The 27,797-nt window shown below is 40.5% G+C and overlaps 3 protein-coding genes across 6 annotated transcripts; 2 read left to right on the top strand and 1 right to left on the bottom strand.

Annotated features, from left to right (window-relative positions):
• Positions 1-202: 202 nt before the first annotated feature.
• Positions 203-6,811, bottom strand: LOC311035341 (uncharacterized protein). Its single transcript, XM_084043492.1, has 4 exons — positions 6,569-6,811; positions 4,022-4,113; positions 3,354-3,582; positions 203-3,117 (listed from the first exon to the last, which is right to left on the bottom strand). Exons 1-4 carry the CDS (start codon positions 6,759-6,761, stop codon positions 2,189-2,191), a joined length of 1,443 nt encoding a protein of 480 aa, XP_083899618.1. The 5' UTR covers positions 6,762-6,811; the 3' UTR covers positions 203-2,188.
• A 1,535-nt stretch (positions 6,812-8,346) lies between these two features.
• On the top strand, positions 8,347-20,134 carry LOC311034968 (E3 ubiquitin/ISG15 ligase TRIM25). Of its 3 annotated transcripts, none has more exons than XM_084043009.1 (10): positions 8,347-8,438; positions 10,971-11,255; positions 11,603-11,886; positions 12,370-12,603; positions 13,396-13,504; positions 14,947-15,045; positions 15,450-15,683; positions 16,363-16,385; positions 17,286-17,434; positions 17,836-20,134. In XM_084043009.1, exons 2-10 carry the CDS (start codon positions 11,031-11,033, stop codon positions 18,177-18,179), a joined length of 1,701 nt encoding a protein of 566 aa, XP_083899135.1. In that variant the 5' UTR covers positions 8,347-8,438; positions 10,971-11,030; the 3' UTR covers positions 18,180-20,134. The 3 variants fall into 3 exon arrangements, with proteins under 3 accessions (XP_083899135.1, XP_083899136.1, XP_083899134.1); XM_084043010.1 differs by having other exon boundaries at positions 8,349-8,495; positions 14,950-15,045; XM_084043008.1 differs by having other exon boundaries at positions 8,349-8,495.
• A 1,135-nt stretch (positions 20,135-21,269) lies between these two features.
• Positions 21,270-27,764, top strand: mrpl48 (mitochondrial ribosomal protein L48). 2 transcript variants are annotated; one of them, XM_084042982.1, is made up of 8 exons: positions 21,270-21,394; positions 21,533-21,594; positions 22,540-22,571; positions 23,423-23,496; positions 24,020-24,189; positions 24,581-24,683; positions 25,537-25,626; positions 27,557-27,764. In XM_084042982.1, the coding sequence occupies exons 1-8, from the start codon at positions 21,374-21,376 to the stop codon at positions 27,635-27,637; spliced, it is 633 nt and encodes a 210-aa protein (XP_083899108.1). In that variant the 5' UTR covers positions 21,270-21,373; the 3' UTR covers positions 27,638-27,764. The 2 variants fall into 2 exon arrangements, with proteins under 2 accessions (XP_083899108.1, XP_083899107.1); XM_084042981.1 differs by having other exon boundaries at positions 23,408-23,496.
• Positions 27,765-27,797: the final 33 nt, after the last annotated feature.

Below are 27,797 nucleotides of genomic sequence, written 5' to 3'. Positions count from 1 at the left end.
CAGAGTTCAAATGCAGGATGATCCCCCGACCTCCGCACCCAACTCAACGTTCTTCTTATACCTTGGTTTCACCATCCAAGGCCCTGTGGCATTCAACATGGGACCGCCATGCAAATAAGGACTATGACAATGATAAGAATACAAATAGATTTCATTACAACAGCTTAGACTTACTGCAGAGGCAAGACACTATACAAATTAAATACACTTTACTAGAGAGTGACATTTCAGTTTTATTAATACATTTTTACGTTCAGATTTCTGAGTCAGTAGATACAACAACTAAAAATGAAGTGCCAATACAATATACAGTATAACACTTTAACAGCTGGGAACTAATTTACTGTAAATAAAATAAAGTCTTCTCAGTGAAAATATGAGTGGTTTCAGTTAGTTCCCGTGTAATTTTTCTCTTTCTTTGTTTCTTGTCCAATATTAAATTATAGTTTCACATAATTTCACATTACACTCTCAAAAACAGAGAGGTTGCTTTTTGTTTGCAGTGATACAAAATCTTATCAGGCAAAAACCTAAACCAAAGAAAACAGAAAAACAAACGGCTAGTCAATCATGATCATTTCAACTGATACTGTACCCAAACTGATTAGAATGAGAGGCACAGCAACATATTGTATGGGCAGCTACATGTAGGCTGCTATAGTCAGATATTTTAACTATTTGTGTTTTTTCGTAAATTAACGCCCTACTTGATCATACTACAGCGTCACACTTAACCCATTTAGACCTGAGGGCGATACCAAAAAACGGCTTCTCAAGAGTAGCAGATCTGGGAGCGACGCGTTTTGAGATTGGCGATCTGCTACTTTTGAATTTGAATCCTGAAAAGTACGTTTTAGACATATGTTGTCGGGCAGATACCTTGGATCTCCATGTTTGACATTTTATGCTTTTTTTGGTAAATGAATGTCCTAAGTAGTGAAAATAGTCGATCTACAAGCTTGTTACGCGTTGTGGACTTTCACATCTTTTAAAACTAAAACAATGGATCATGGACAAACAAACCGGTGCACCTTTTTTTTAAATGGCAAAAATGTGGTTTCTCTACTGTTCACTGTTACCCTTCCTTGTATCTTTAATAGGTTAGAAACTAGACTCTTTTTTTACTGTAATTAGTTTTTTCTCCTTTTGTGTCTCTTGTAATGTTGCTTGTTTTATATATGGGGACTACAGAAGGAAATGAGCATTCTTGCTAAATCTGGTGTATTTACACTACATCATGTATATTGTTCATTACTATCCCATGTCCCTTCCAAATACACAAAGAAAATAATTGCAGATCGTGTATTTTCACTACTTTAAAACTTTAAAAAATAAAGATAATAGTAAAATGATAAAAAATAAATATATATTTTTAAAAGGACAGTTTTGGACATACAAGGTTTCCACCCGACAGCAATGATTTCTACAGAAATGGGAAGCGGACTTTAGAGTAAAAGGCTGCTCCTTAAGTTAATGGGTAATATGTAGCCCACTGGTTCACAAACAATGGGTCGGGACTCATTCTTGGGTCATGGACCCATTTTTATGAGATGATTGTTTGTACAATTTCCTCCCCTACAATTTAAACAAAAAATATTATTTCAAAACAAATAAGATACACATTATTTTCAAAGCATTATTAAAACGTTTCTAGCAAATCAGGTTTCACAAAATAAGATTTCAAATATTTTCTAAACATTATTCAAAAAGGTTGCTCAAATGTAGCTACTGTAACTGTACTTTGGCACCAGGTGCCACCATATATATCTAAATAAGTGTGGCGGGTCAAGTAGAAACCACACCTGACTAGCAAATCCAACTTGACAAGCATTGCTGTAATTTTTCAAAGGCAACAGGATAGGTGAGCACCAAGGAAGAGTGGGCACCTGACCTCAGTGTTAAATTGGCAATTTTTTCTAAAATGTAAAAAGAAAATAATTGAAAAATGTTTAAGTAAAGTATACATGATTAGAACATGCTTAAACATTCAGCAATTAAAAGGTCTAATATTTCTACGATTGCTACAAAACGGATTGAAATTTGACGGATAAAATTAAGTCTGATAATGATGTCGTCCATTTCAAATATTGATTATTTTTTAATTCTGGACAAAATAGCCAATTTTACATCGAGGTGCCCAGATATCTCTAGTGCCCACCTATCCTGTATCCTTTTCAAGCCCTCTTCGTTATTTGTGTAGTTTTCTCTTCTGATCCACTGCGGGTGCATATCCCAGGTGTTTCAACATGTGCTTTATCAGGTTCTTCTTCAACCTGTAATGCTTCCTCTTGCAGAAGACACAGCGGTGGGGCTTCTCACCGGTGTGAACTCGAACATGGACATCGAGCTTGCTTTTGCTGCAGAACTGCTTCACACAATACACGCAACAGAACGTCGGCGACTCCTCGTTATTATGGACTGTCTGGTGGTGCTTCTTTAAGTGCTTCTTAAAGTTCACCTTAAGTGCAAAACACCTGCCGCACTGCTCGCACAGGTAGGGTTTTTCTCCTGTGTGGAAGCGCAGGTGCCTGCGGAGAAAACGCTCCGACTTAAGCGTCTTGCTACATATATGGCATGCGAAGGGATTCACTTTTACCAGCTGAACGGAGCATGACTTCAGGCGCTTGGCATGCTCCAATGTCTGATCAGTGTCTGCGTTCTCTTTTAAGGCAGAGGGTCCAGGAGGACGCTCATCCTCCATGTTGTCCAGCTCTTCTTCATCTAATCCATCCTCGTTAGGAATATCCCACACAGGTACTTCCACCTTGATCGACCATATTCCACCATATTCTGATGTCTGGGTCAAGGAAGAAGACGCCGAACAGGACATTTGGGACATCTGGGACGTTTGATCTGGATTCATTTTGGTTCCTTCTATGCGCAAGTTACAACCCGCTTTGTGTTTCGCTACACTTGGACGCCTGGGTATGCTGCGAGCTCTTAGCACTAATGGTTCACATGTCTCCTGCTGGGTAGCAACACTTTCTTGGGAATCTTCCCTAGACACAACTTGATCCTGATCAGTGTCTGCGTTCCCTTTTAAGGCAGAGGGTCCAGGACGCTCATCATCCTCCATGTCCAGCTGTTCTTCATCTGATCCGTCCTCGTTGGGAATATCTGAAAATGTATTCTATCGTTAGTTTGACCAATTCAAATCTTCACTGACCACTTCCAAGTCTTTAATGATTAATAACCAAAAATGGTAGATCTACAAGCTCACAACACGTTGCGCTGCGACGTGTTGTGAGCGTATAGATCGGCAATTTTTTATGCGCGACATGCTTCCAAATGACTCTAGTCAGTCATGGGGACTGAGAACTTTAATCCATGGGTGTTGTTGTTCATTGGCTCACCTTCACCTGGACTCTTCTTCTTTGCCAGCTCTTGGTCAATCAGTGTTGAAATGTAGTGTTGGAAGGTGCCAACTTCCAACACTTCATCTTTTAGAGGTGTAGTCGAGTTGGGAGGTTGTAGATGAAAGGATGAGCTGTCGATCTGCGTGTATGCATCCTTTCTGGCCAGAGAGGTTACAAGGATAATCTGAGGCTGTTGGAGGGGGGGGTGGGGTTCACTCTCCAATCCCTTTAATGGTTAAAACAAAACAGAAAAAAAGAGAAGACTGCTTTGAAATGTTTCGACATTTCGACACACAAGCCCTGTTTTACACTTCATCGTGCAACGCAAAAATAGTTCAAATAAATAATTTAATAAATAAATAATAAAGTTATGAATGTAATATTCTTGTGATAAACGTTGTTGTCTGCTCATAAAATCACTCGTATTTACAGATTTTTTTCAGCAGCCAATGCCATACAAACACAACTTAGTTAACCCATTAAAACCAGGAAAGCACATATATTTTCAGATGAGAGTCCGAGCCAAATATATATCAATTTGGGGGTCTTTCTTTGGCACAAAAACGTTTGAGAACTACTGATTTCGAAGGCATTTGTTGAATCGGCCTCAGGTCTTAATGGGTTAATAAACAAACAGGGATGAAGAGATTGCCGTTACACCTCACCTCTTCTTTGAAGGGGACATCAGGTGTTACTGCTCTATGTGGTGGTGATGCTGGGACTTCAGGGTCAAAGCTGTGAGTCTTGCATGATGGCGCTGCATGGAAGAGAAGAATTAAAAAAAACATTGTTTTTTATTAATGCATTGCAAAAATAAGTTACAGATAATGCTCTGGGAGCAAGTCAGTTGTACAAAAATAACATGCTACAGTACACGGTCCTGCAAATGTTAATGGCTGTTGTACTGTGTGTGTGTGCGTCTAAGCTGGCTCTGTACACAGTCTGTGCAACTGCAGTCCCAGGTTGTTAGAAGGTGGCACCTCACCCGTTTCCAGTTCAAATTTACTGCCAAGCAAACAGGAAACGGGTATGACACCAGAACCTACAGTTGGAGGTCTCTAATACCCATCATAGCAAATAAATAAAACATCTTCAATTCTCTCATTCAATCAATGTAGCTACTAGGGGTGTAACATTTTAACAGCGATACGATACGCATCATGATACATGGTTGACGATACGATACATGGACGATACATGGACGATATTGGTTCATTCTTGACGATACGATTCAATGATTTAAAATAGATACAGTAACTATTTAGCAAAAATCAAATCTGTGTGAAACGTGTGGATAGTGCAGGTTTTTTAAGGAGAAAACAAATATTACAGATATAAATAAGTAAACAGTGATTCTCTGGCAAATACATGGATATTGTATTTGAAGGATATGGAATGGAAAAGTAATTAAACCCCCCTCTATTTTTTTCCTTCTTAAAATTGCTAAATACAATGCACAAGTACTTAGTATCGATACAATCGATTATTTGCATTGCAAAACGATTCGATACTATACAAAGTCAAACGATACGATATGTTGCCGTTTGAATATCGATATAGTTGGATGGTTGAAATTAAAATCAATGCATCGATGCAGTTACTGTATCTTTACACCCCTAGTAGCTACTGCATTTTTGGCACAGGGTGCCACCAATTACTCCTCCTATGAATTACAGATTTTTTTAAAACATGATTTCTTGCAAGTTGTACACAGCACACACATTTTCTAGAATAATATACTTCAACGTCACATGTCTGTCAATCTATGGGTCGATTTGCATGAGGTGGTGCACTATTTGTGTGATAAAATGTATGCAAACATTTAGCATGTCTGCCAATAGACCAATTATTTGTTTACCAATATTGAGACTGGATGCACAGGTGATTGTTTCATCGTGGTTTTGCAGTTTCTCCCTTTACGGCCCGTACATTTACATAAACGCTCAAAATGTCAAATATAAAGAGCTTACCCCATGCCCACGGATGTATCAATTATGTACGGGCTCTCAGATGTACCCGTATCTTCCGTATGTTTCAATAAAAAGCATTTTAATCCGATCGGCAACAATTTCCTAGTTATAATGTATCAGTGCAATACACCTCCCAACCGATAGGGTCGCGTGGTAACTAGTTGAACGCTGAGAGAATTTGCCACCAATCGGATTAAAATGTTTTTTATTGTACAATACGGAAGATACGGGTACTTCCGAGGGCCCGTACAAAATTGTAACATCCATGGCCATGCGGTAAGTACTTTATATTTGACATATGAACGTTTATGTAGATGTGCGGGTTATAAAAAGAGAAAGTGCAAGAAACAGGTTGAAGTTCATCCATGTTTCAAGGCTACCATGGTTGGCACGATGAGCTAGAGTGAAACATACATACATGTGCCTCTTCATAGTCTCTTGCGTGGAACTAGCCCCTACGGAACCTCTCCCTCCGCTATGTAGCTCCGAGATGAGGTCCCTCTTTAGTTTCTTCCGTATGCTGTCGGCCTTGTCGCACATTTTCCACTTTACATGTTTCTTACCCCTTTCTGCACATCGTATCCAAAAAAGTAAAGCATTTGCGCCACTCTCTCAGATGTTTGAAGTTTTAGCTGGCAATAAAATCTATCCAACGAGTTGAAGAAAGTATTTAATTTGCCTCGGTTTTCATCCGGTTCCATGTTTTTAAGACATTGCGCAAGAGTTGCGCCCGTAGACATAACATTACTGATTCCCCTACTGGTCAAATGTTGAATTGCATCTTCTAATGCAAAATATTATGGAACCGGATGAAAACCGAGGCAAATTAAATACTTTCTTCAACTCGTTGGATAGATTTTATTGCCAGCTAAAACTTCAAACATCTGAGAGAGTGGCACAAATGCTTTACTTTTTGGATACGATGTGCAGAAAGGGGTAAGAAACATGTAAAGTGGAAAATGTGCGACAAGGCCGACAGTATACGGAAGAAACTAAAGAGGGACCTCATCTCGGAGCTACATAGCGGAGGCAGAGGTTCCGTAGGGGCTAGCGTGGAACCAGATGAGGGGCAATCACTCCGTGTGGTTCCATTTGTGCACTCACAAGAGTTATGGCCTTATGGGACGGGACGGGGGTGCTTGGAATTAAAAAGCTTAAGAACCACTATGCTGTAGTGTGTCTGTGTATGACATTGATTCCATACAAAACATTCAACATTCTTTAGTTGTTTGTGAAACTTACAAGACTGGTCTTGTGGCGAGTCCTCCTCCTCCATTGTAGTAACAACACTCGAGTCGACATAGAGACGGGTTATTTCTGTCAGAGCATCGTTTAGTAATGTTTCCAGCACAGACCTGAGCTGTGCACGGAACAGAGACACGCGTGGGGCTTCCATCCCATTAGCTTCCATCATATTAGTGCCTTCAATCTGCATGAATATAGCAGAAAGCAGCTGTTTCTGCCAGGCTAGCCGCGTAGCCGAAAATGAGGCAACCAGTGTTGCCAGATATTGCGAGAGAAATAAGGAACTAGGTCTATGTGATTTTTTAAATCACATTTTGAATATTTTTTTGAAACATTTTAACACTAATCTAGTACAGGGGTCACAAAATGATGATTGAGAACCACTGTTTTAAACAACATTTAGGAAGCAAAACAAGCCCAAAATAAGAAACAATCCCAAAGTCATTTTACAGAAAAATAAGCCCAAAGTCGCTTATAAGAAGCGGACATGGCAACACTGGGCTACGTGACCACTACAGCTAGGAGTATATTGAACAAGGAATGGTATGGTTATGTCAAAGCAAAAGCAAAGCAAAGCAAAGCCGAGCAGTTCTCAAACTTTATCAAGCAAGAATGGTGGACTGCCCCCCCCCCCCCCCCCCCCTTTTTAAATCTCATTAGGAAGGTTGTGTGGACACTTCAGAAACCTGCCTACCAGTGAAATCATTGCTAGGCAGGTGCGGTGCTGTTGTTGTTTCAAACAAGATTTACATTTTCAACGGCTTCCATTATTATGGCATGTTAACTTTTCAGGAATGAAACGTTTTTAATAATCATTAAAAACATGTTTACATTCAAAATACAAGATAATAGTGTGTGTGTGTGTGTGTGTGTGTGTGTGTGTGTGTGTGTGTGTGTGTGTGTGTGTGTGTGTGTGTGTGCGCGCGCGTGCGTGCGTGCGTGCGTGCGTGCGTGTGTGTGTGTGGCCGCTCCTTCTTCGCTTTAGGCAGCAGTGGAAGTGACGTCAGACAACGTAAACGTTTTTTTGGCATAGGGTCATTGTGTTGCCTTTATACTTGAAAAAGAATATTAGCCATTTGTGTGCTTATTTATATACATGTGCTTTAAAATGGCATATGTTTTAATCTTTTGGAAAAAGGGTATTGTGATATTCGTAATGTAATAAAATACAATAAATAAACAATACGATATCATTTATTTTGTGCTTTATTAACAACACAACAGAGCCTACAGGACTATTCAAGGCAGAGACATACCCTACGCATGTCCCCTCCCTCATTGCTCCCTGCTGCAGCAACCTGCTCAAGTGTTGCCATGTTGGCTTATTATAAGCGACTTTGGGCTTCTTTCTCTGTAAAGTTACTTGTAAAAAAAATGGTAGTTGCGTTATTTTGCGCTTGTTTCTAAAGTGTACTTGCTTATTTATTTACGCTTGCTTCCAAAATTTCTAATTATTATTCAAACCACTGGTTCTCAAATATTTTCATGAAACTGTTTTGTGCTATGCAGGGGACCATTTAATTGTGTTGTTAAAGAATGTTTCAAAAAATGTTCCAAATATTCCACATTTTATTGCAAGAGTTTTTGAAAACAGATCTACAAGCTCACAACGCGTCCCATCGTGACGCGTTGTGAGCTTGTATATGTATGGCTTCTTTTGGGCTTGTTTCCTAGACCTGGTTGCTTGTTTCTCTCACATAATCTGGCAACACTGAGCCTATGGCTCACAGTGGTACAATGCTACACTGATTTCTCTCAACACTTTCGTGTTCCCTGGTGGAAAACACCTAGAAAACACCAGCCATCAGAATAAATCAACACAACGGCTGATGACTACAGTTATTCTCCAGCATCCAGAAAGCGACAGGTAATAAGCTGAACTAAATCAATCTGAATCCTGAGTCGTGACACACAAGAAGCAAAGGTAAATTAATTGGTTATTTATATATCATGCTGATGTTAGCCTAACAACACAGGTGCATCGCACCTTTATAGAGATGTATATTTAATATAATGTTATTCATAGTAATATTTGGCATTGTGAGGTGTGATTCATAACAATAATCTAATGTGATGTGATTCATAGTAATATCTGGCATTGTGAGATGATATTCATATAACAATAATCTAATGTGATTCATAGTAATATCTGGCATTGTGAGGTGTGATTAATAATAATAACCCATCTACTGTGATATGTGATTCATGATAATATGGTACTGTCAGATGGGATTCCCATTCACAAAAACCTATCTGGCACTTAGCCCTGGACCAAGACCATCAGAGATGGTCTTTGATCCAGTCTGACATCTGTGAGATACACAATCACAATAATCGATAAAAGACATCTCACTCTGACAGTCTTGGTCCAAGAAGGCTATCATATTCATACCCTGTAAGGTGTGATTGATAATAATAACCTAGCCTGGGATCAAGACTATAATATATATATTTTATCGAGTCTGACTTTTACTTTCATATCTATATGTAAATGCCAAAATCGATATAATACATCTATGATGGTCTTTATCCAAGGCAAGGTTATTATTATCAATATTATTAGCTATAGCACTGTGAGGTGTGATTCATAATAATAATATACCTACTGTGTATCTGGCACTGTCAGGATGTGATTGATAATAACTAGCCAATGGGGGAGGGGAAATGCTGAAACAAATAAACAAACACTTGGGTGGTTAGCCTGGTGAATGTTACAGTATAACAGAAGTCAAGTGAGTGTGGACAAGACACTGTCACACACATTTTGAGTAGCACAAATGTGGTATGTGTGTTTGTGCGTGTTTGTCCTAACCAAATATATAGTCGGGCAGAAACCTCTTATCTCCATTTTTGTCTTGTTTTCGTTAATTAATGCCCTAGCTTGAGCTTGTAGATCTATTTTTGAATTTGAATCCTGAAAAGTAACCGTTTTGGACATATGAGGTTTCCACCCGACAGAGACAATATCTCGGCTGTCCGGCAGGAACCAGCTAACTCCAAAATGTCAGGAAATTACAAAAACAAAACAAAAAGTGGACTTAGGAGGTTTTGTTCATCATTGATAAGAACAGCTAAATGGACCTCCAAGCTCACAATGAGGTTGGAGGTCAAAAGGGGGTGGAGCCTGGAGTCAGCAAAACCAGCTAACTCCACCCCCCTTTGGTGGAGCAACGCAAAAGCAAAGCAACACCATTGGTTTCTACAGACCGTAAATGAAGCCGATTGTTCAGGAATTTCAAATCGTTCTATATCGCGTCATATCGCGTCATATCCTGCACAATGCAACCAGACCAATATTGGTTGGGTAGCTTGTCAATCAAGAGTGGGGGCGGGGAATGAATGCTATTGGTTGTGTAGCTTCAGCTTGTCAATCAAATCATCCTGCCCCTCCTAGAGCATATCCTACTTTATCGTACATTTTTTAATAAATTTGACCATAATTTACCAAAACGCATATCATGATGATTGAAAGAAGACTTTAAACTAGCGACTGGAAGCATATAGTATTCATGACAATGTTTATTAAGGTAAGAAAATCAAGTCTAAAGTTCGTCAAAAACCCACCCAAAAAAATCTTTCTGACACCAGCAGGGGTAAAACAACGAAACTACAGGCCATTCATATGAACTGTCACTTGAACTCGCTTCCTATATAGACTCAATATCAGAACAGGAAGCTGCACCCTTGGGTTTGACACAAATCTTGTCCTGAAGGTCAATTCAATGTATCCCCTGAGCAAGCAGGCTATAGTATGGTATACATTTCAGCACTTGCACAGGAGACCCGGGTTCAAATCCGGGGTAGAACAGGAAAGTCACATAGTGCAGCTTTAAAATGGCACCCCTAACCCCTAGAGATGTACCAATACCATTATCACCTTCCCGCTACCGATTCCGATACCCATAACTTGCATATCGGTCGATACAGAGTACCGATATGATACCATTGTGTAAAAAAAAGGATATCTAGGTCAGTGGTTCTCAAAGTGGGGTCCAGGGACCCTCAGAGTTCCTTGAGGGGTTTTCCAAATGGACCCTTACAGGTCTGTAACACCGATAGTGTACAAATGGAACCAAATGGAGCATTACATGTCCATTTGGTTCCATTTGTACACTCAGAGTTATGGGGGTCCATGAAAATAAAAAATCCATCAATAATAGTTAAAGTGCAGCTTACAGTTAGTAAAATAACAATGTAAATTGTACAGTAAGAATACAAAACAGTGCAAAATCCTGTCCAAACTATGTAAATGAAATCTCATCATGTGATAAATGCCATAGAATCGGAATTCCATTGACTGGCATACTCGCCGACACCGATACCAGCATTTTGGGCAATATCGGCAACTTATCGGAACAACTCCACTAACACCCTTCCCTCTTCTTATCACCACCACCAGTCTGAACGACCAACCCTCCTTCCCTCCCTCCCTCTTCCCTCCCCTACCTTCCTGCCCAACATGGCCTCTGCCCTGCTGCCCGACCAGTCCAGCGTCCTGAAGGAGGAGCTGACCTGTCCGGTGTGCCTGGACCTGTACCGCGACCCCCACCTGCTGCCCTGCGGACACAACTTCTGCCTGGCCTGCCTGCGCCGCCTCAAGCGCCAGGCGGACCGCGGCCGCTTCCGCTGCCCCGAGTGCCGCGAGAGCCACCGCTGCACCATCTCCCTCCAGAAGAACTTCAAGGCAAGGAAGGCAACAGACTTTAAAAAAAAAAACATGCTTAAGACCCACGTTTTCACTGTAGAAGACTCCTAGGTTCACTTTGTGTGTGTGTGTGTGTGTGTGTGTGTGTGTGTGTGTGTGTGTGTGTGTGTGTGTGTGTGTGTGTGTGTGTGTGTGTGTGTGTGTGTGTGTGTGTGTTTAGTTTCTATTCCCTCCCGTTGTGACTGACTGACAGTGTGACTGAGGTCTTGTTGTCCTAGTCTAGTCTTCTTTGTCTTGCACTTTTTATTGTTTGGGTGCACTACAAATCCCAAACCTGAGTTTGAGAACCACTGACTTATCTGACTGTTTCCCTATACCTTTTCAAGCTGGCCAACATCGCAGAGGATTACCGGAAGAGAGGCCGGGCGGCGGCGGTGGCGGCGGCGGCTGCGGCGGCTGCAGCGGCCGCTTCCTCCTCCGCCGGCAGCTCCACACACAGGGGGGGGCCCTCCTCCTCCTCCTCGTCCCATTGGGTGCAGCAGCCTGTCAGGACTCTGTCGGCGGTGCTGTGTGACTACTGCTCTCCTCCAACAGCGGCTGAGGCCCCGCAGGGGGCCGAGGCACGGGAAGAAGAGGCCTCGGGAGGCGCCTCCTCCTCTTCCGGGGACGGGTAAGGTCCTGTCTTAAGTTCTGACATAATATGACATTGCCTGATCACAATTATTAATTATAATTATTTGCTGTTATTTTTCGCATTATCGTCAGAATCGTTTCCAGTCATCTGAATACATTCATCTGTTGCGAAATAGTCGATTTACAAGCTTGCGGCGTGAGTTTGAAGATCGTCTACTATTTCAGTATTATTAGTATTAAAATGTATTAAATGCATGGCCTGGCTACATACTTTATTTTTTGTTATGTATACCAGTCATTGTCAGAAATGTCTTTGCATATTTAAAGTTATTTTTCTTATCTGCCCTGTGCAATTTCTCTTTACAAATCCATCCTAAAAATGCAAACAGAAATGTCAGTTTGATTTTTATATGTTCCAAATGTTCAATGCCAAAACACATGCTTAAATTGTTCATCGCAGTCATTTATATGACAATTAATCGCCAACAAAAATCCATGTCATGACCGTAACATCCCTTAGGGACGTGGTGACTCCAGGGGCCTCCGCTGACGCAGTGGCGTCCGCATCCGGTGCGTCCGCTGAGTGTCCTCCGCTGGCGGTGAAGATGTGTCTTAAATGCGAGGTGTCCATGTGCCAGGAACACGTCAAGCCTCACCTGGAGCTGCCGGCGTTCCGAGAACACGTGCTGACAGACCCCATGCACTCAGACGACTTCAGGAGGAGGAAGTGCCAGGATCATGATGAGATATACAGGTACTAGTCTCGCGTGGCCAGACTCTTGCCTCCCACAATTTTCAAATGCTTCGGTCATACAGTCTGGAGCAGTGGTTCCCAAACCTTTTAGCTCAAGACCCAAAAGAACATTTATTTTATTAAGTAGCCTAGTGAAAATAGCAGATCTACAAGCTCACAAGCTCAAATTTGTTTTCCCTCTAGTTAATGGATTCATTCATTTTGTTACATTGTTTTTAATGGAATACTTTTCAAAAATGTTTGAATTAGTTTTTAACTCATGAGAAATGTGTATATTTGGGGATATATTTGAGGGTTCCCTAATTTTCAGGCTGTGACCCCCCCAAAATAATCATATTTGAAGTGGGGACCCCCCACCCTGACAAACACTTGGAATTGTAAGCATTACATTTAGTTTGACTCGGTTCCACAGATAAATATTGTGAAAATAGCCGAACTACAAGCTCACAACGGCTCACACTGCGAGGCGTTGTGAGCTTGTAAAATGTTTGCTTCTTTCTTATGTAATATTTGACAACTTGGCCAATTTTGTATTGAAAAGTCCTTTAATTGTAACTTTAGAAATGTGCAGATACCCTGTATACACTTATACTGTATGTTGGTTTGTTTACTGTTGAGTGAGAAAACAATGTTGCACATTAAGCTAATCATCTGGGGACCCCCAAAATATCACTGCACTAGGGTTCAAGTGGTTAAAATGTGACTTTACTATTTATTTACTATTTAATAGTACATGGTAATGGTAAATAAATAGTAAATCTGACAGTTACTTTGCTCTACTTGTCTCCACAGCTACTACTGTATGGATGAGAAGATGTTGGTGTGCAACGCTTGTGTCATCGAAGGTAGTCACAAAGAGCACACCATCAAGACCCTGAGGAACACCATGAAAGATCTGAAGGTACACGCACGCACGCACGCACGCACGCACGCACACACACACACACACACACACACACTCCATTCGTACACTCTCAGGCCCCTTTTCCACCAAAAATAATTTTGGTTCTACATCTGGTTTGCGTTCTAGATTCTTGGACCGGTCGAAATGTCCATTTCACAGGGGGAAATTAAATCGTCAATGGCAGATACAGTTTCCCTTTGCTTTTTTAATGATGATTTTTCGTGTGCTTTTGCCATTGTTTATATCGCATCCGCATTGTCCAACCTGTAGAATAGTGACACGCCCACTTTGGTTCCCAGTTCAGAGCAAGAAAAAATAAGGTTCCAGTTCCGAAGGAACTTTTAGGGTTCTGAAACAATTCCTTTTCAGTGGAAACACACTGAACTGGTTAAACATTTGGCAGGAAAAAACTAAGAACGGAACCGGTTCAACAGGGGTGTCATAGTTATGGGGGTCCGAGGCCTACTATGCTAATATAAACTGCAACTTCTTGAAATTTAAAAGTTTGAGAACCACTGTTCTCGCAAACTCTCATATTGTATGTTTCTGACTGAAATCATCACAGCAAAGTTCTGAAATGGATAAACTGTAAGGCAGCACTGGATTATTTAGCCTTACTCATGGATTAAAAAGTTCTCAGTCGCCACGACAGATTTCAGTCATTTGGATTCCATAGAAGCCAGCATGTCTTCTATGGAAGCATGCTGCACAGCGAAAGTAGCCAATCTACAAGCTCTCAATGCATTGTAGAGCTTGTAGATACTACTACTCTGTTGTTCTCTGGGTCCGTCAGGTGACCCACGTTGTCATTGTTTGGCTTTTACACAATGACCACTGATGCCTCTGGTATCTGCATGAATGACTGGTGTGAATGACTAGTAACTGGAAACAATAACCTCCTCCGCCAAGCTCCGCACCAATGGGCAGACCGGGCAGTGGTGGAAAGTAACTAAGTACATTTACTCAAGTACTGTACTCAAGTACAATTTTGAGGTATTTTTTACTTAACTGGAGTATTTCCAATTTTCAGTACTTTTACTTCTACTCCACTACATCTCAGAGACTTTTACTCCACTACAATTATTTGAAAACTTAAATTACTAGTTACTTTGTAGATTTAGATTATTATTACAAAACATACATTAATCACTTCAGCCCCTATATACATTCCAGCCATTTGAAAATAGCCGATCTACAAGCTCACAACGCGTCACATCAAAACAGCTTGCCGATCTGCAGTTTTCAAATATTCAAAGAATAAAATACGGTTTAAGTGGTTAAACTGTTCCTCATTTTGCTAGGGACCCCCAAGAGTCCTTGAGGGTATTCCTCAAGGACCCTTGGGGGTTCCCCAGACCCCACTTTGAGAACCACTGATTCAGTCCATCCCTCTCTCTCTCGTCCTCTGCTTATTTTCATCTTCTCCCCTCCACCATCAGCAGGGGGCGCTGGATAAGCAGCTGAACAAAGTGGAGAGGAAGTACAATTGGGCAGAGAGGAAACTCCAGGAGCAGAAGGAGAAGGAAAGACAGTGCCGTGTAAGACCTCATTTATATATTGTCTCTGTCGGGTGGAAACCTCATTATGTCCAAAACAGTCAGGATTCAAATTCAAAGTATCAAAAGTAGCAGATCTACACGCTCAAAATGCAAAATTGCGGCAGGTCTTTTTGTTTTATTCTTTTTATTCTTTTAGCGTCATTATGTAATCGTACCACTGTACTATTTTCAAACTGTTGATAAAGTGTTCAATCAAATCAATAAATACTCCTCCCCCACATTTAGGGAAGAAAAGAGAAGAAAAATGTCCTGGCAACCCATAAAAATGGGTCCCAAGAATGAGTTGCGACCCATTGTTTGGGAACCAGTGGGCTACATATTATTATCCATCAACAGAAGGAGCAGCCTTTTACTCTTTTTCGGTCCTCTTCCTATTTGTGTAGAAATTCAGGGTGGACGCGGAGGAGTGCGTGAACCGGCTGCGTGAGGAGATGCAGGTCATAGTGGACGGCTTCGTCATCAGGCTCCACCACTGGACGCAGCTCCACTGTGACGCTGACCAGCCGGCCATCCTCAAGAACATCTCTCGCATCAGCCAGGACGAGGCGCGACTCCAGGAGGTCCGAGTCGGCATCGAGGGCCTCATGAGCGAGAACGACCCCTTTCGCTTTATTGAGGCAAGTAAAAAAATATTGCCTGACTAACGATAATCGTTATTATCGTTTATCATGATTTAAAAACGCTCACAATAATCGTATCGTGGAGATTTCAATTTATCTTGAAATTGTCCTCTGTCATACACTAGGATGAATTGGCTTTTGTTGAGCTGCAAATTCAGCACCACTTAAACCCCTCAATACTTCATAAAACAGACCTGTAAACAGACCATGGTACGCTCTTATTTCACACTACACAAATCAATTCGCCAAAAATAGCCGATCTACAAGCTCACAACGAACGTGTAACTCCTTGTTCTGCTTTCCTGACAAACTGAAAATAGAAACCCATGTGTCTCCATTGTCCAACAGCCAGCCATGTGCAGTTATTTCATGTTTTACAGGCCAAGTTCATTCAAATGAAATGCCAAGCTTTTATAAAGAGCCCTGTAATAAACAATATTACAGGGCTATATTACAGAGCCCTGTAATATATACAGGGCTCTGAAATGAGCTGATTTGTTTAAATTGTACCTTGTTTTGTACCTTGTTTATTGACCATAGTGCATGCTTACTCTGCATATTCCGATCTCGCTCTTAAGTTGCTCTGGAGAAGAGCCGTCTGCTAAATATCTAAATTTAAATTGATAATTACTGCATGGAATCAATGAAGTCACACACGTCTCATGTATTCTTTTAGGCATACAAGACAACAGGAAAACAGTAAGTACTTTTATTTCTCTTCATGTCCATATTTTTACAATAAAACAGGAGTTTTGTCCGATTTTCCATATTCCATCCTGATTGGCTAAGATTGGATTCCAAAGTTTTCAGGATTGGTTAGTTTTGAACAAAATGCCTCAAATCATGAACGCAGCATGCAATTTCCGTGAAATGTTTCACACACATTCCCACTAGGCCGAGGAAAAATGCCACTTGAACATTTTCAAATCAGCCTCATGGTGGCGCTATAACAGGCTGATTTGCGTTTTTACCTATAACTGTACCGATCTGCGTGAAACTTTGCACCCACACTCCCTAGAGACCAAGGAAAAACCTTTGCCCTGCATTTTTCACATCTGCCTTTTAGAGCGCCACCAGGAGGCTGACTTTTGTAAAACACATTTTGGATATTACTCCTTCAGATTCTGTCAAAAAATCACACACATCGGTACACAATATCTCTATAGTCATGTGATCAAGAATGATGTGTCCGATATTTCATATTCCATCCTAATTGGCTAACATTGGCTTCCAAAGTTAGCAGGATAGGTCTCAAATCATGAACGCAGCGTGCAATTGCCGTGAAAGGCCTAAGAAGAAATGGCACCCTTTTCACATTGGCCTATTATAGCACCACCAGGAGGCCACAATAACCTACCTGACCTGGCGGAGACCTGTGTTCCGAGGAGCACTTTTTCTAGTTTACACGTAGTGTCGAAAAACGAAAAATACAGACAGCCTAAAGCCAAAAATAAATACAGGTCTTCAAGCTCACAACCTAAAGCCGCAATTTATTTCAGCTTCAGGCTTATGGTTAAAAATGACAAAAAAAATAAGTTTAAACATGCCATTCATAAAGTGCGATTGCGCGCACGTGTGTGTGTGTGTGTCCATCCTTAGGTGCCGCCGACAGCTACGAAAGTCCTTGTTCTACCCTGAATACATTAACATGGAGACAGATGTTCTGGGAGTACAGATGGAAGAGGAGATGAGAAAACTACTGGAAACGGAGCTCCACTCTCCCATAATTGCTGCAATCGATACATTGTGTAAGAAGACAAATATTTTTTAAATTCCATTAGGGCTGCAACTATCGGATTATGTCATTTGACTCCTTTCATAAAAGAAAATCCTTATATTAAGACTTTTTTAAGCCTGGAATCAAACTGGCCAGACTCCTGGTGAATCATGACGATAGAATACTGGATTTTTGTCATTAAAATAATAGGAAAATGCAAAAAAAGAAGACTGTACATATTTTAAGAATGAAGGAACTACTTCTCCCATAAGTCTTTGCACCTTTTTTTTTTTTTTTACTAAAGTTGACTTAGCATCCACCCGATCACAGCTCAGGAATGTGACAAAAAATGAAAAGTATCTCCATGAATTCAAGGCTTCATTTTGAGTGAACTACTCCTTTTAAAGTGAATTATTATTTCATTTTTTTAAGGTAATTTCCCGGTGCTGGAGGAGGAAGAGGAGCAAGAGGAGAATGAGGAAGAGGCCGCAGAGGAGGAGGAGGAGGAGGAGGAAGACGACGATGACCTGGACGACAGCAGCGAGGAGGAGGAAGACATGAGGAGCGACGCTGAGGACGACGAAGAGGAGGTGGCAGAGGAGGAAGAGGAGGAGGAGGAGGAAGGACAGGACCAGAGCGAGTCCGCCGACGACGTCTACAGCCCCGAGGGCGAGGAGGAGGAGGAGGAGGAGGAAGAGGAGGATGATGAAGAAGGTGAAGAGGAAGAGGAGGATGAAGTGATAATGCCAGCTAGTGTTCGTGTTTCCAGACCGTAGCGTTTTTTGTATTTGTTTTTCGGCACGTTTTATTTCTGCGACTCCCTAACTAATCGATGATATAATCGCTTGTGTCGATATTAGGGCTGGGCAATAACGGACAAAATCAACTATAATATTTTTGACCAAATATACCTATATATTGTGATGATAATACCATATAGTGACATTGTATAAATGTTTTTCAAATCTACAAGCTCAAAACATGATGTGCTGTGAGCTTGTAGGTCAGCTATTTTTGCTGTTTTTGACAATTTGACAAAGTACTTGACAATGAAGTATTGGACAATTTGACAAAGTACTTGACAAATTGGCTCAAGTGACATAACACTTATGCCATGTCACGTTATTGCAACATCGAAAAATCCCAGATTATATCTAGTCTTATATGATATCGATATGGTATAAATATATTGCCCAGCCCTATCATATCGTATAATACTGGAATGTTGCATAATATAAAGCTAATGAAAACAGCTATTGCCATTGTCACTTTTTCTTTTTTTTTTCTTCTCTCAAAACCTCCAACATGCATTTGTATAGATTATTTAATTTACGGGAGCCAAAACACATTTTGCACAGACGGCACTATCCAGTGTGAACCTCTTAATTAATGTATGATACTGCTGTGTATTATGGTACTGTATTACTGCTGTATATGGTGTGTTTTGTATTGGGCAATATTTGCTTGACAAGAATGTTTGATTGAAGAGGGTGCAGTGAACTTTGTTTTTTTCCAGAGGGACTGAAATGCTTCAAGGTGAATTTTGACGGTGCTGGACTGTTGCTGCATTCACATGCCGGAATTATAGACGCCTCACTTTTTTTTACTGCATGCTTGACTTCTGCCAAACCGCTGTAAACCCAATTCATACTTTGTCGGCTTGTCGCACAACAAAAAAACTGCCGACCTACAAGCTCATAGCTTGTAATGTCGGCCTGTTTTTGCACACAATGCCGTCGTGCGACAAAGCATAGACGAGGCATTACTCTTTAGCCAAGGGAAACATTTTTTTTGAGGGATGCCAGGGTTTTGTTTACAATGTTCACGTACAATCCCCAGATTTGTAATTTCCCCTTTGAGGGGCATTATAATAATCCACGTAGTTTTCCTATATGTTTGATTTCAATACGACCAGCACCTTGATAATCTCATGGTGCACACATAAAGTGGTGCTTTTTCCTAAAACGTGACTCGTAGAGAAGAGGGGACTGTACAAATGAATGTTCTGGTAGGATAGAACAGGAACCACAGGTTGATGTACATGGCCTGTCTGATGTACATGGCCTTGTTGGCCATGTTAAATGGTTCACTCAAGGTTTGATTCTATTGTATACATGTAGTTGCACACTGCAAACCAAAGACTTAAACATGTGTGCACCGCACACTATATGTATATATTGGGAAAGGTTGAGTACCAGACATAATGTAAAAAAGTTGCTCAGAATTTTCTGTATGTTAATAGTTCAATTGCAGTTTATACAATGTAACTCTGTTGTGCTAAAAAGAAAACCTATTGAATTTGTAAAAGTCCAACATAGGCAGATTTTGAAGCTGAATCCTATCTTTGGCAATGTGTTGTGTCTAGACGACACAGGGAAATGTTCTCCAGCTAACGTATAACAATTGTTTCGACGCGTACACGTCAATACGTAGGGTAACAGGTTTCCCAGCATTGGGAAGATGTTCATGTCCTCAGAATGAATGATAGAATTCTGGTTAAACATCTGCAGAGTTGCCCTTTAACTTATGTCTTTTGATGTGTTTCTATGCAGAGTTACTAAAATATTCTGTAAATGTAATTTTTTAGGTGAGGTGGTGGGAAGTTTGCACTTTATTACACATAATATTCTATGATGTTTAGATTCAAATATTTGAATGTAAAAAAAAGAAAGTGCTCTCAGTGATGAATTGTGTGATTTTTGAGAGAGGCCAAATTTTGAATAAAGCCTGTTGTGTTCAAATATGTCCTTGGTTCAGTCCTCCTTAAAATATGAAAAAAGAACCTACAGTTTACACTAGGGTTGTCCGATATTGGCTTTTTTACCGATAACCGATATACCGATATTGTCCAACTCTTAATTACCGATACCGATATCAACCGATACCGATACATGCGGGGATTATTGTGATTAGGGTAAGCTCAAATTTCATATCACACACACCATATACAGTAAGAACTCCTGTAACTTATTTATAAAGCAAAAAAAAAAAAAATATATATAATATCGGCCGATAATATCGGGAGGCCGATAAAATCGGACATCCCTAGTTTACACAGTATAACAACTACCAGTTCAAATTTACCTTATATATTACACAAAAAAAGTGTAAATGATGTTTCACATAAAACCAAATCATAGTGTAAACATTTAAATAAATGGAATAAGTAAACTGTAAAAGCAGGAGTAACTTTGTGGCATCATAAAAACCCTTTGGATTTTAAGAGCAGCTTGCATCCTGACGGTACGTTTTAACAGCGGGCGACTCGGGCGTTCGCGGGCGACATCGTCCAAAAGATAAAGAAAGTCCCGGCGATCGGGCGAAGTGGGCGGGGGGGCGATGAAAGATGGATTTTCTTTATCTTTTGGACGATGTCGCCCGGCATCGTCGCCCGCTGTTAAAACGTACCGTCATAGTGTTGCATTACTGCCACCTTCTGGATTGATTTAACTCCTACAATGTCCAATGATGTTTCTCAGATTTCCCCCACCCCATGATTGACCCATAGACTGTTCAAAATGAAACTAGCTCCTGTTAGTCCAAGCACTTACCATTACCTCCCAAGGCCTTTTTTAAACATTGGACAACGGCTCCTAGTTAAAAACCAGGAGTATATTGAACATGTCATTGGGAGACGCAGGTGGAGCTGGTATGATGGAATGTGAATTGAGTGATTGCAATTTGAGACAATTGTCAAATAATCAGTTCAGGAAAAGAATAATATAACGATAATTGATAATAATGATAATACAATAATAATGGTGCCCCCTGTTTTATATACTCGTTGGTTAAATAGGATCTTGCCGGAAAGGGAATTAATGGTTGTAAGATTTTTTGAAAGTCGGACCAAAGCAACGACGGAACCACTTCCGTGTCCCATGTTATTAGTTAACAGTGGAAGCTAAGCTAGGCTGCAACGTTAACACCGTATTTCTCGTTAAAAAACATAACATACAATACATCCGAGAGAATGAATGTTGGCGTTCGTAAGGTAAAGCTTATTAATATCTTATTGTGCTCTGAAAGATGGCAGTTCAGAGGAACAACTGTTGTTAACGTTGCATTGATATCAGTGTCAGTCACTCTGTCTGTGCTTTGTGGTTTATTAACTCATTTGTGTTCCATTCAGTTGCAGTGTTCAGTTGCACAATATTCATTTGTGTTGAACCAAGCGTCAACGTGTTTACAACGGTAAGACAGTCTTTTTGTTCATCTATGTGTGTTTTGTTTAGAACTTAAAGGCCAGTAGTTCCTTTTCAAGGTCAGTGACTTGGCTGTGATAGTACATACATTTCATGTATTTCAGGTATCTGGAATACATGAAATGTATGTTATATAGCCATTCTAGGGCTAAGTGACAACATGATCGGAAATTACATCTTTGAAATAGACAAACACTTTGAACATACAGCCAAAAAAAAACAAAAAAACAGCTCTATGTAAATAACTGTAAAATTCCATACAATTCATGAGTTCAATTCATTCCTATTATTAAATGTACAACATTCATAGTCCAGATTAATATTGACTGCACAGCAGCCAAAAACAGCCAAACTGTTCATCGACAATGGGCTTAAAACTGCAATCTGGAGTATATTTTATTTTATATTAACGCAATTTAACTAGCACATCTGCAGTAGTGGGAGGTGTTCTCCCCACTCTTCCATTGAGAAGAGTGGGTGTCGTGTAGGACATGCTGGTTGGCAAGTAGCCCTACAATATAGCTCATATCGTCTCTGTCGGGTGGAAACCTCATATGCCCAAAACTGTTACATTCAGGATTCAAATTCAAAAACAGCCAAAGTAGCAGATCTACAAGCTCAAAATGTGTCGCTTCGAGCCACGTTTGAAGCTTATGTGTGACGCTGTAGTGTGTAGTATGATCAAGTAGGGTGTTAATTCACGAAATAACACACAAAGTAAAAATATGGAGATAAGAGCATTTCTGCCCGACAGCAAGAAGATGCACAATATATCCCTTGGCCAAGCAGGGACTGCAGCTTGGTCTAGTGGTAGATATTTGGCATTTCATACAGGATACTCAGGTTATAGAATCCTGAGTATGAAAGGTCCAGTTTGTAGCTTTAACACTGAATGCAAATTGTTGTCTAATACTTGTATTGTTTTTTTTTAAAGGGCATCGGCATCTCTCCTGCATCCAGTTCATGGTGAGTCTTTAGTACAAAGACTTGTTACTGCTTTCAAGCAAATTAAAGACTTGTTTTCAAGTGTTCATCATTTTCACTTAACCTTACTGGATTGACGATGAGTGGGTGAAGGTGGCACGTGTGTGAATGAATGAGCTTAGTGCATTAGTGCACGCAGGTATGAATGAATGAATGAGATTAGGAGTGCACGTGTAGGTGTGAATGAATGCAACTTCACGAGGCAGGAAACGTCTCATGTTTGAACACCCTTGTTTCAGTTTCTGAAACTGGTGTGATTTGTCTCAATAGAGACATTTAGGGTGCTTCTTGAGGACACACTACATAGTGACCGCACCTGTTTCATGTAACACTATGTTTATTTGCATCTGTGACATTGTAATGTGATTCAAATGTTTGTTGTGTCTCATTATATATGTATTTTATATGTTATCAGGGCGTCCTTGAAAAAGAGAGCTTGCTCTCAATGGGCTTCCCTGAATAAATAAAGGAAAAAGAAAGAAAGAAAGAAAAGTGTCCTTTCCTCGCCTCCTCTCCTTGCGTCTTAGTCTCTCACCTGCGATTATAGTGGTCGGAGGCAAGGAAGACACACAAGGAGAGTCGAGGCAACAGACATTTAACTAAATAAGACGTCCTGGCTTCGGACCCAGAGTCACTTTTTAGGATGAGAAATGTGCTTTAGAGTTTATCCAATCATTGTATAGGTGCAAACAGTAAACACACTCACTATGGCATGCAATATAAATCCAATGCAAACCATATAGTCTATTAATTGTATGCAGATGGGAAAATATATTGCTGTTATTGTAAATGTTGGCTGATATTATGATTTTCCTCAGGGGGCTCATCTCCAGCCAATACCAGACAGTACAGAACTCAGCCAACACATAAGATCGGAAAATGGAAGTATCTGCTGCCAAAAGAACCGGTAAGAGCTCTTTAATATTTTGTGTCCTCTGTTAAAATGACTGGTGTTGTTGGTGATTTCACGTCAAATATTTTCACTGCACTGTTCTTTCTGCTAAAGAGTTTTCATATAGGATGCTAGGATGGAGTACAGTACACCCAGTATCATAAATTAGTGCACCCCCTCTGAACATAAAGATATACCGGTATTTCTGTTTTCAGTGGGTTACCTACCACTCTTAATTGTCATCTAATTACAATAACAGACTCATCTGCTGATCAGTTGCCCTTAATTGGCAAAACATTGTATACATTTTTATTTTGTAATTGTCAGGAGAGGGAGTCCTCATTTTTGCGAATTTCTTACATTTCTAGTGGTATATTAGATATGTACAGCAACTCTGGAAAACAAAATAATAAACTAGACGGCAAGCGTAAAACATATCCCCACCGGTGATTACAAAATAATGGGGCAGAAGCATCCCCCCTACCCACAGCAGATCCAACCTTAATCATACCTTTAGCTTTCTTATGCCATTTTTTAGCCAAAGAAAAAGAAAGAGAAGCTGCTGATGAAGCCGATCAGCAAGGCCACAGATACAGATTACCCCACACTGAACGTCATGGTGTCAGGGTACGACATGACCTCGGTGGAGCACTTCTCCCAGTACATCCATAACCTCTGCAACAGGCTGGGCGTCAAAGTGCAGGAGAGGTAAGAAAGCAAGCCCTTTAAAAATGCATAATATTGGAGATTGTTTTTAGGTGTTGGATTTTTGTTATTGTCAAAGGAGTCTTTCTTGTGAAATAACTGTTCTCAGTCTTACACATATTTTAAATTCCCTTTTTTCAAAAAGAAGTACAAATAATATAGCAAAAATAGCAGATCTACAAGGTTGAGCTTGTAGATCTGCAACTGTAAAAAAATAAAGAAACACGCTTCTCAATTAATCGAAAAAGTAATCAGTAGAACAATCACTAAGAACATAATCGATAGTTGCAGACAGAATGTGATGGGAAGTCTCTACTTGAGTACAATGGCGTATGAAGTAATAGCTGTTCCAATGAATGGTTTCCGTGTTAACTCGCTCTCTCATCCCTGTCAGCTATGCTTTGCCCACCAAAAGCACAGAGGTCATGGTCATGCAAGAACAAGGCACCAAGATGTATGTGGATTCTGTCCTCCGGACTCACATGAGAATTGTACAGGTAAGCGTTTTCTCACAATCCAGACAAGCAATCAGTAAAACACAGCCAATGAAAACTCCTTCAGTTTATTAACCACTTAAACCCTATATACTTTGTTGTATGTAAATTAGCAAAGTAGCCTACAAGCTCACAATCCATCACAACGTTGTGTTTTCGCTGAATGTTCATTCATCTATGATGACGTGACCCAGAATAAGAACAGTGGGGTTCATATGGTTTAAACAAAGAAATTCCCAAGCGTTCACTAAGCCACACACAAAGTGAATACATTTTGTTTTTATCAATATGTTATATTAAGTTGATAGTCCCACACTTAATGCACCTTATGCAGGAGTGCTTTCTCTTATTAGCTGAGTGGTGAAGCAATGAAGCTTTCTGGGTGTTTGTCTTGCATAATACAGTACATGGTCAGCGATAAAACGACAACAGTAGTGCAAATCACAAGACAAAGATAGCAAAAACACACAACATCTCTCCTAGTGTCACAGTATGGTCATCATAATCATCTATGTATCTATGTCACTGACTGCAATGACTTGATCAAATTACAAACCAAGGCCATGACATGTTAAAGTATATTAACATAATGTGAGATTCAGCATGGTGCAATTTGGTGGTCAAAAGTCAAGGACACAAACGCATTATCATGCATAACTTCTGAACAATTTGTTTTAGAAGAATGAGACTGATTGCGTTTGAAAGCTTGTCTGAAGCCATTTCACTTCCTTGCATTACTGTGCATTTACTCAATGATGCAAGATAATGATGTAAATTCATAAAACATTTTTGCTCAGTGATGCACACCTGTAGATTGCCTTTAATCTGTGAGCTCTGCCTCTTTGATGTGTTCTAGCTCAGTCAGCTCAGCGCCATGTTGAGCCCAACCTTTATGGAAGTCCTTCTGAAGAACCAACCCGAGGGCGTTCATCTATGTGTAAAGGAGGTGAGGAGGTTGTTTTGGTCATCATAAGAGGCCTTGAGACTAGAACTGGCAATGAGTGACGGCTAAATGAGGGACAAAATAGAACCATAACCACTAAGCCATACTATATATCGTTGCTGTCGGGCAGAAACCTCCATATATTCACTTTTAGTTTTTTTTTTACTTGATCATACTACAGTGTCACACAAAAGTATCAAAAGTTGCAGATCTACCAGCTTGAAACGCAGTGCAAAGCTGTTTTGGACATATGAGGTTTCCACCTGATAGAGACGATATACTTGATGGTACGACGAATAGCGGAAATGGCCGGTCTACATGGTCACAATGTGAGGCTGTTTTTGCACACTTGTTTATAACCCTAGGAGGAGTAAGAACCTCACGCACAAGGCCAGATTGCAGGTTGAGGAGGCCCTTAGCTCTGAACTCGGTAGAATCTGCACCTGGCTCACTGATAACAAACTATCAAGTCTAAACTACTACACCTAGGCAAAACTGAATCCATTCTTTTTGGGTCCAGACCTCTGCAAGGCCAAAGACTTCACGGTCAAAGTTGGCGACAATGTCATCACAAGGAAAGATGAAATTACTGACTTGGGTTTTATCTTAGAGGGCAGCGTCTCAAGTGAAAAAATGGCAACGAAAGTTATCAGAAAAGTCAACTATAGAACAAGTTTTCTATTCAGGATCTCCTCGGTGGTCAGTAGGAACACACTGAGGACACCAGCAGGAGCACTCATCCAATGCCATTTTGACTATGCATGCACCTCATGGTACTCTAGCACCTCAAAGGCATTCAAAGCTAAACTGCAGACCTCTCAAAACAAACTGGTCAGGTTACTACTAGGCCTTACACCCAGAACTCGCCTAACCCCTGCTCATTATGCTAGGGTGGGATGGCTCAGGGTAGAGGACAGAGTACAGCAACTTGCAATGGGCCTGGTCTTCAAGATACGCAAGAAAACAGGGATACCCATGTACCTGTCAGACTACTTCAAAAGCGTAATAGACACACAGGCACAACACCAGAAGCAAAGCAAAGCAAAGTTTGTTGTTTACCCAGGGTGTCGGACTAAGTACGAAACTTGTTTCCAGCCGGACCCTGCATGGAAGCCTTGCTCAAGAGCCCCACTGATCTCACTGAACCCAATTTCGGCACAAAACTTGGGTCAAATTCGTTCTACTGCTATGCCGCCAGAATGTGGAATGCCCTACCAACAGTCATACAATGTGTGACTATTACCCTCCTTCAAAACCTGCACCTACAGGTGGCTGCAATTTGTAACTGGCCCCTGTAAAAAGTCTAAGCTTATCACCGGAAATGCCCCCCCCCCCCCCCCCCCCCCCCCCCCAAATGTTTACTGTACATATCATTATTTCTTATTACTACTCCTATATATGATGTTTTGCATATTATTGTTTGTTCCTAAATGTCTCGATGAATTGAATACACAGCTTATTGGAAACAAGCCCTGGGCTTATTGGGTTATCCTTTTAGCATTCTTTTGTATAAATCTGTGCCACCGTGCCTTTTTTTTTATAATAATAAGTTAATAAAGTAATCAATCAATCAATCAAAAAGCATCTTCCATTACATCTCAATTAATTGTCAAAGATATTTCATAAAAGTAAAGGTTAAAGCCTCAATCTGTGAATTTGTCACCTGGTTGGCAGTATGTAGAACAGCAGGAACATTACTAAAACATCATCATTTTACATATTGTGTTAATTGTTCAGGAATCAGTGCTAGTGCATGGGGGGCTCCTTTCATAATGTTTCACAAATCACATTAGGCCTTGGTCATAGAAACATTTTCAGTTGTGAGATTTTATTTTCCTTTAATCCATGATGATGCAGTCTAACAAGCCTCTCTTTATCTCCTCATTCTCGCCTCTTCTCTCTCTCTCTGTCTCCTCCATGTCCTTCCTTCCAGCATACGGAGGCTGACTACAATGGCCGCTTCAAGAAACGTCCTGATCTAGAGGGACTCATGGCACAGATTAGTTACAATTAAAACCACTGTCAACTTGAATTAGGAAGTTCTACTTTATTTTACATTTATTTTACACATTGTATGTACAAAATACTCCCACCTCCCCTATAAATAATGAATACAAATACATCTGTGAATCCATTTTGTTGTGAATATTTACTTCTAATGTGACAGTCCACCC

Source organism: Gymnoscopelus microlampas, assembly GCF_963454915.1.
Source record: "Gymnoscopelus microlampas genome assembly, chromosome: 19".
NCBI lineage: Eukaryota > Metazoa > Chordata > Actinopteri > Myctophiformes > Myctophidae > Gymnoscopelus > Gymnoscopelus microlampas.
Note: the sequence above shows the minus strand (reverse complement) of the source record. Positions and strands in the feature narration are given on the sequence as shown.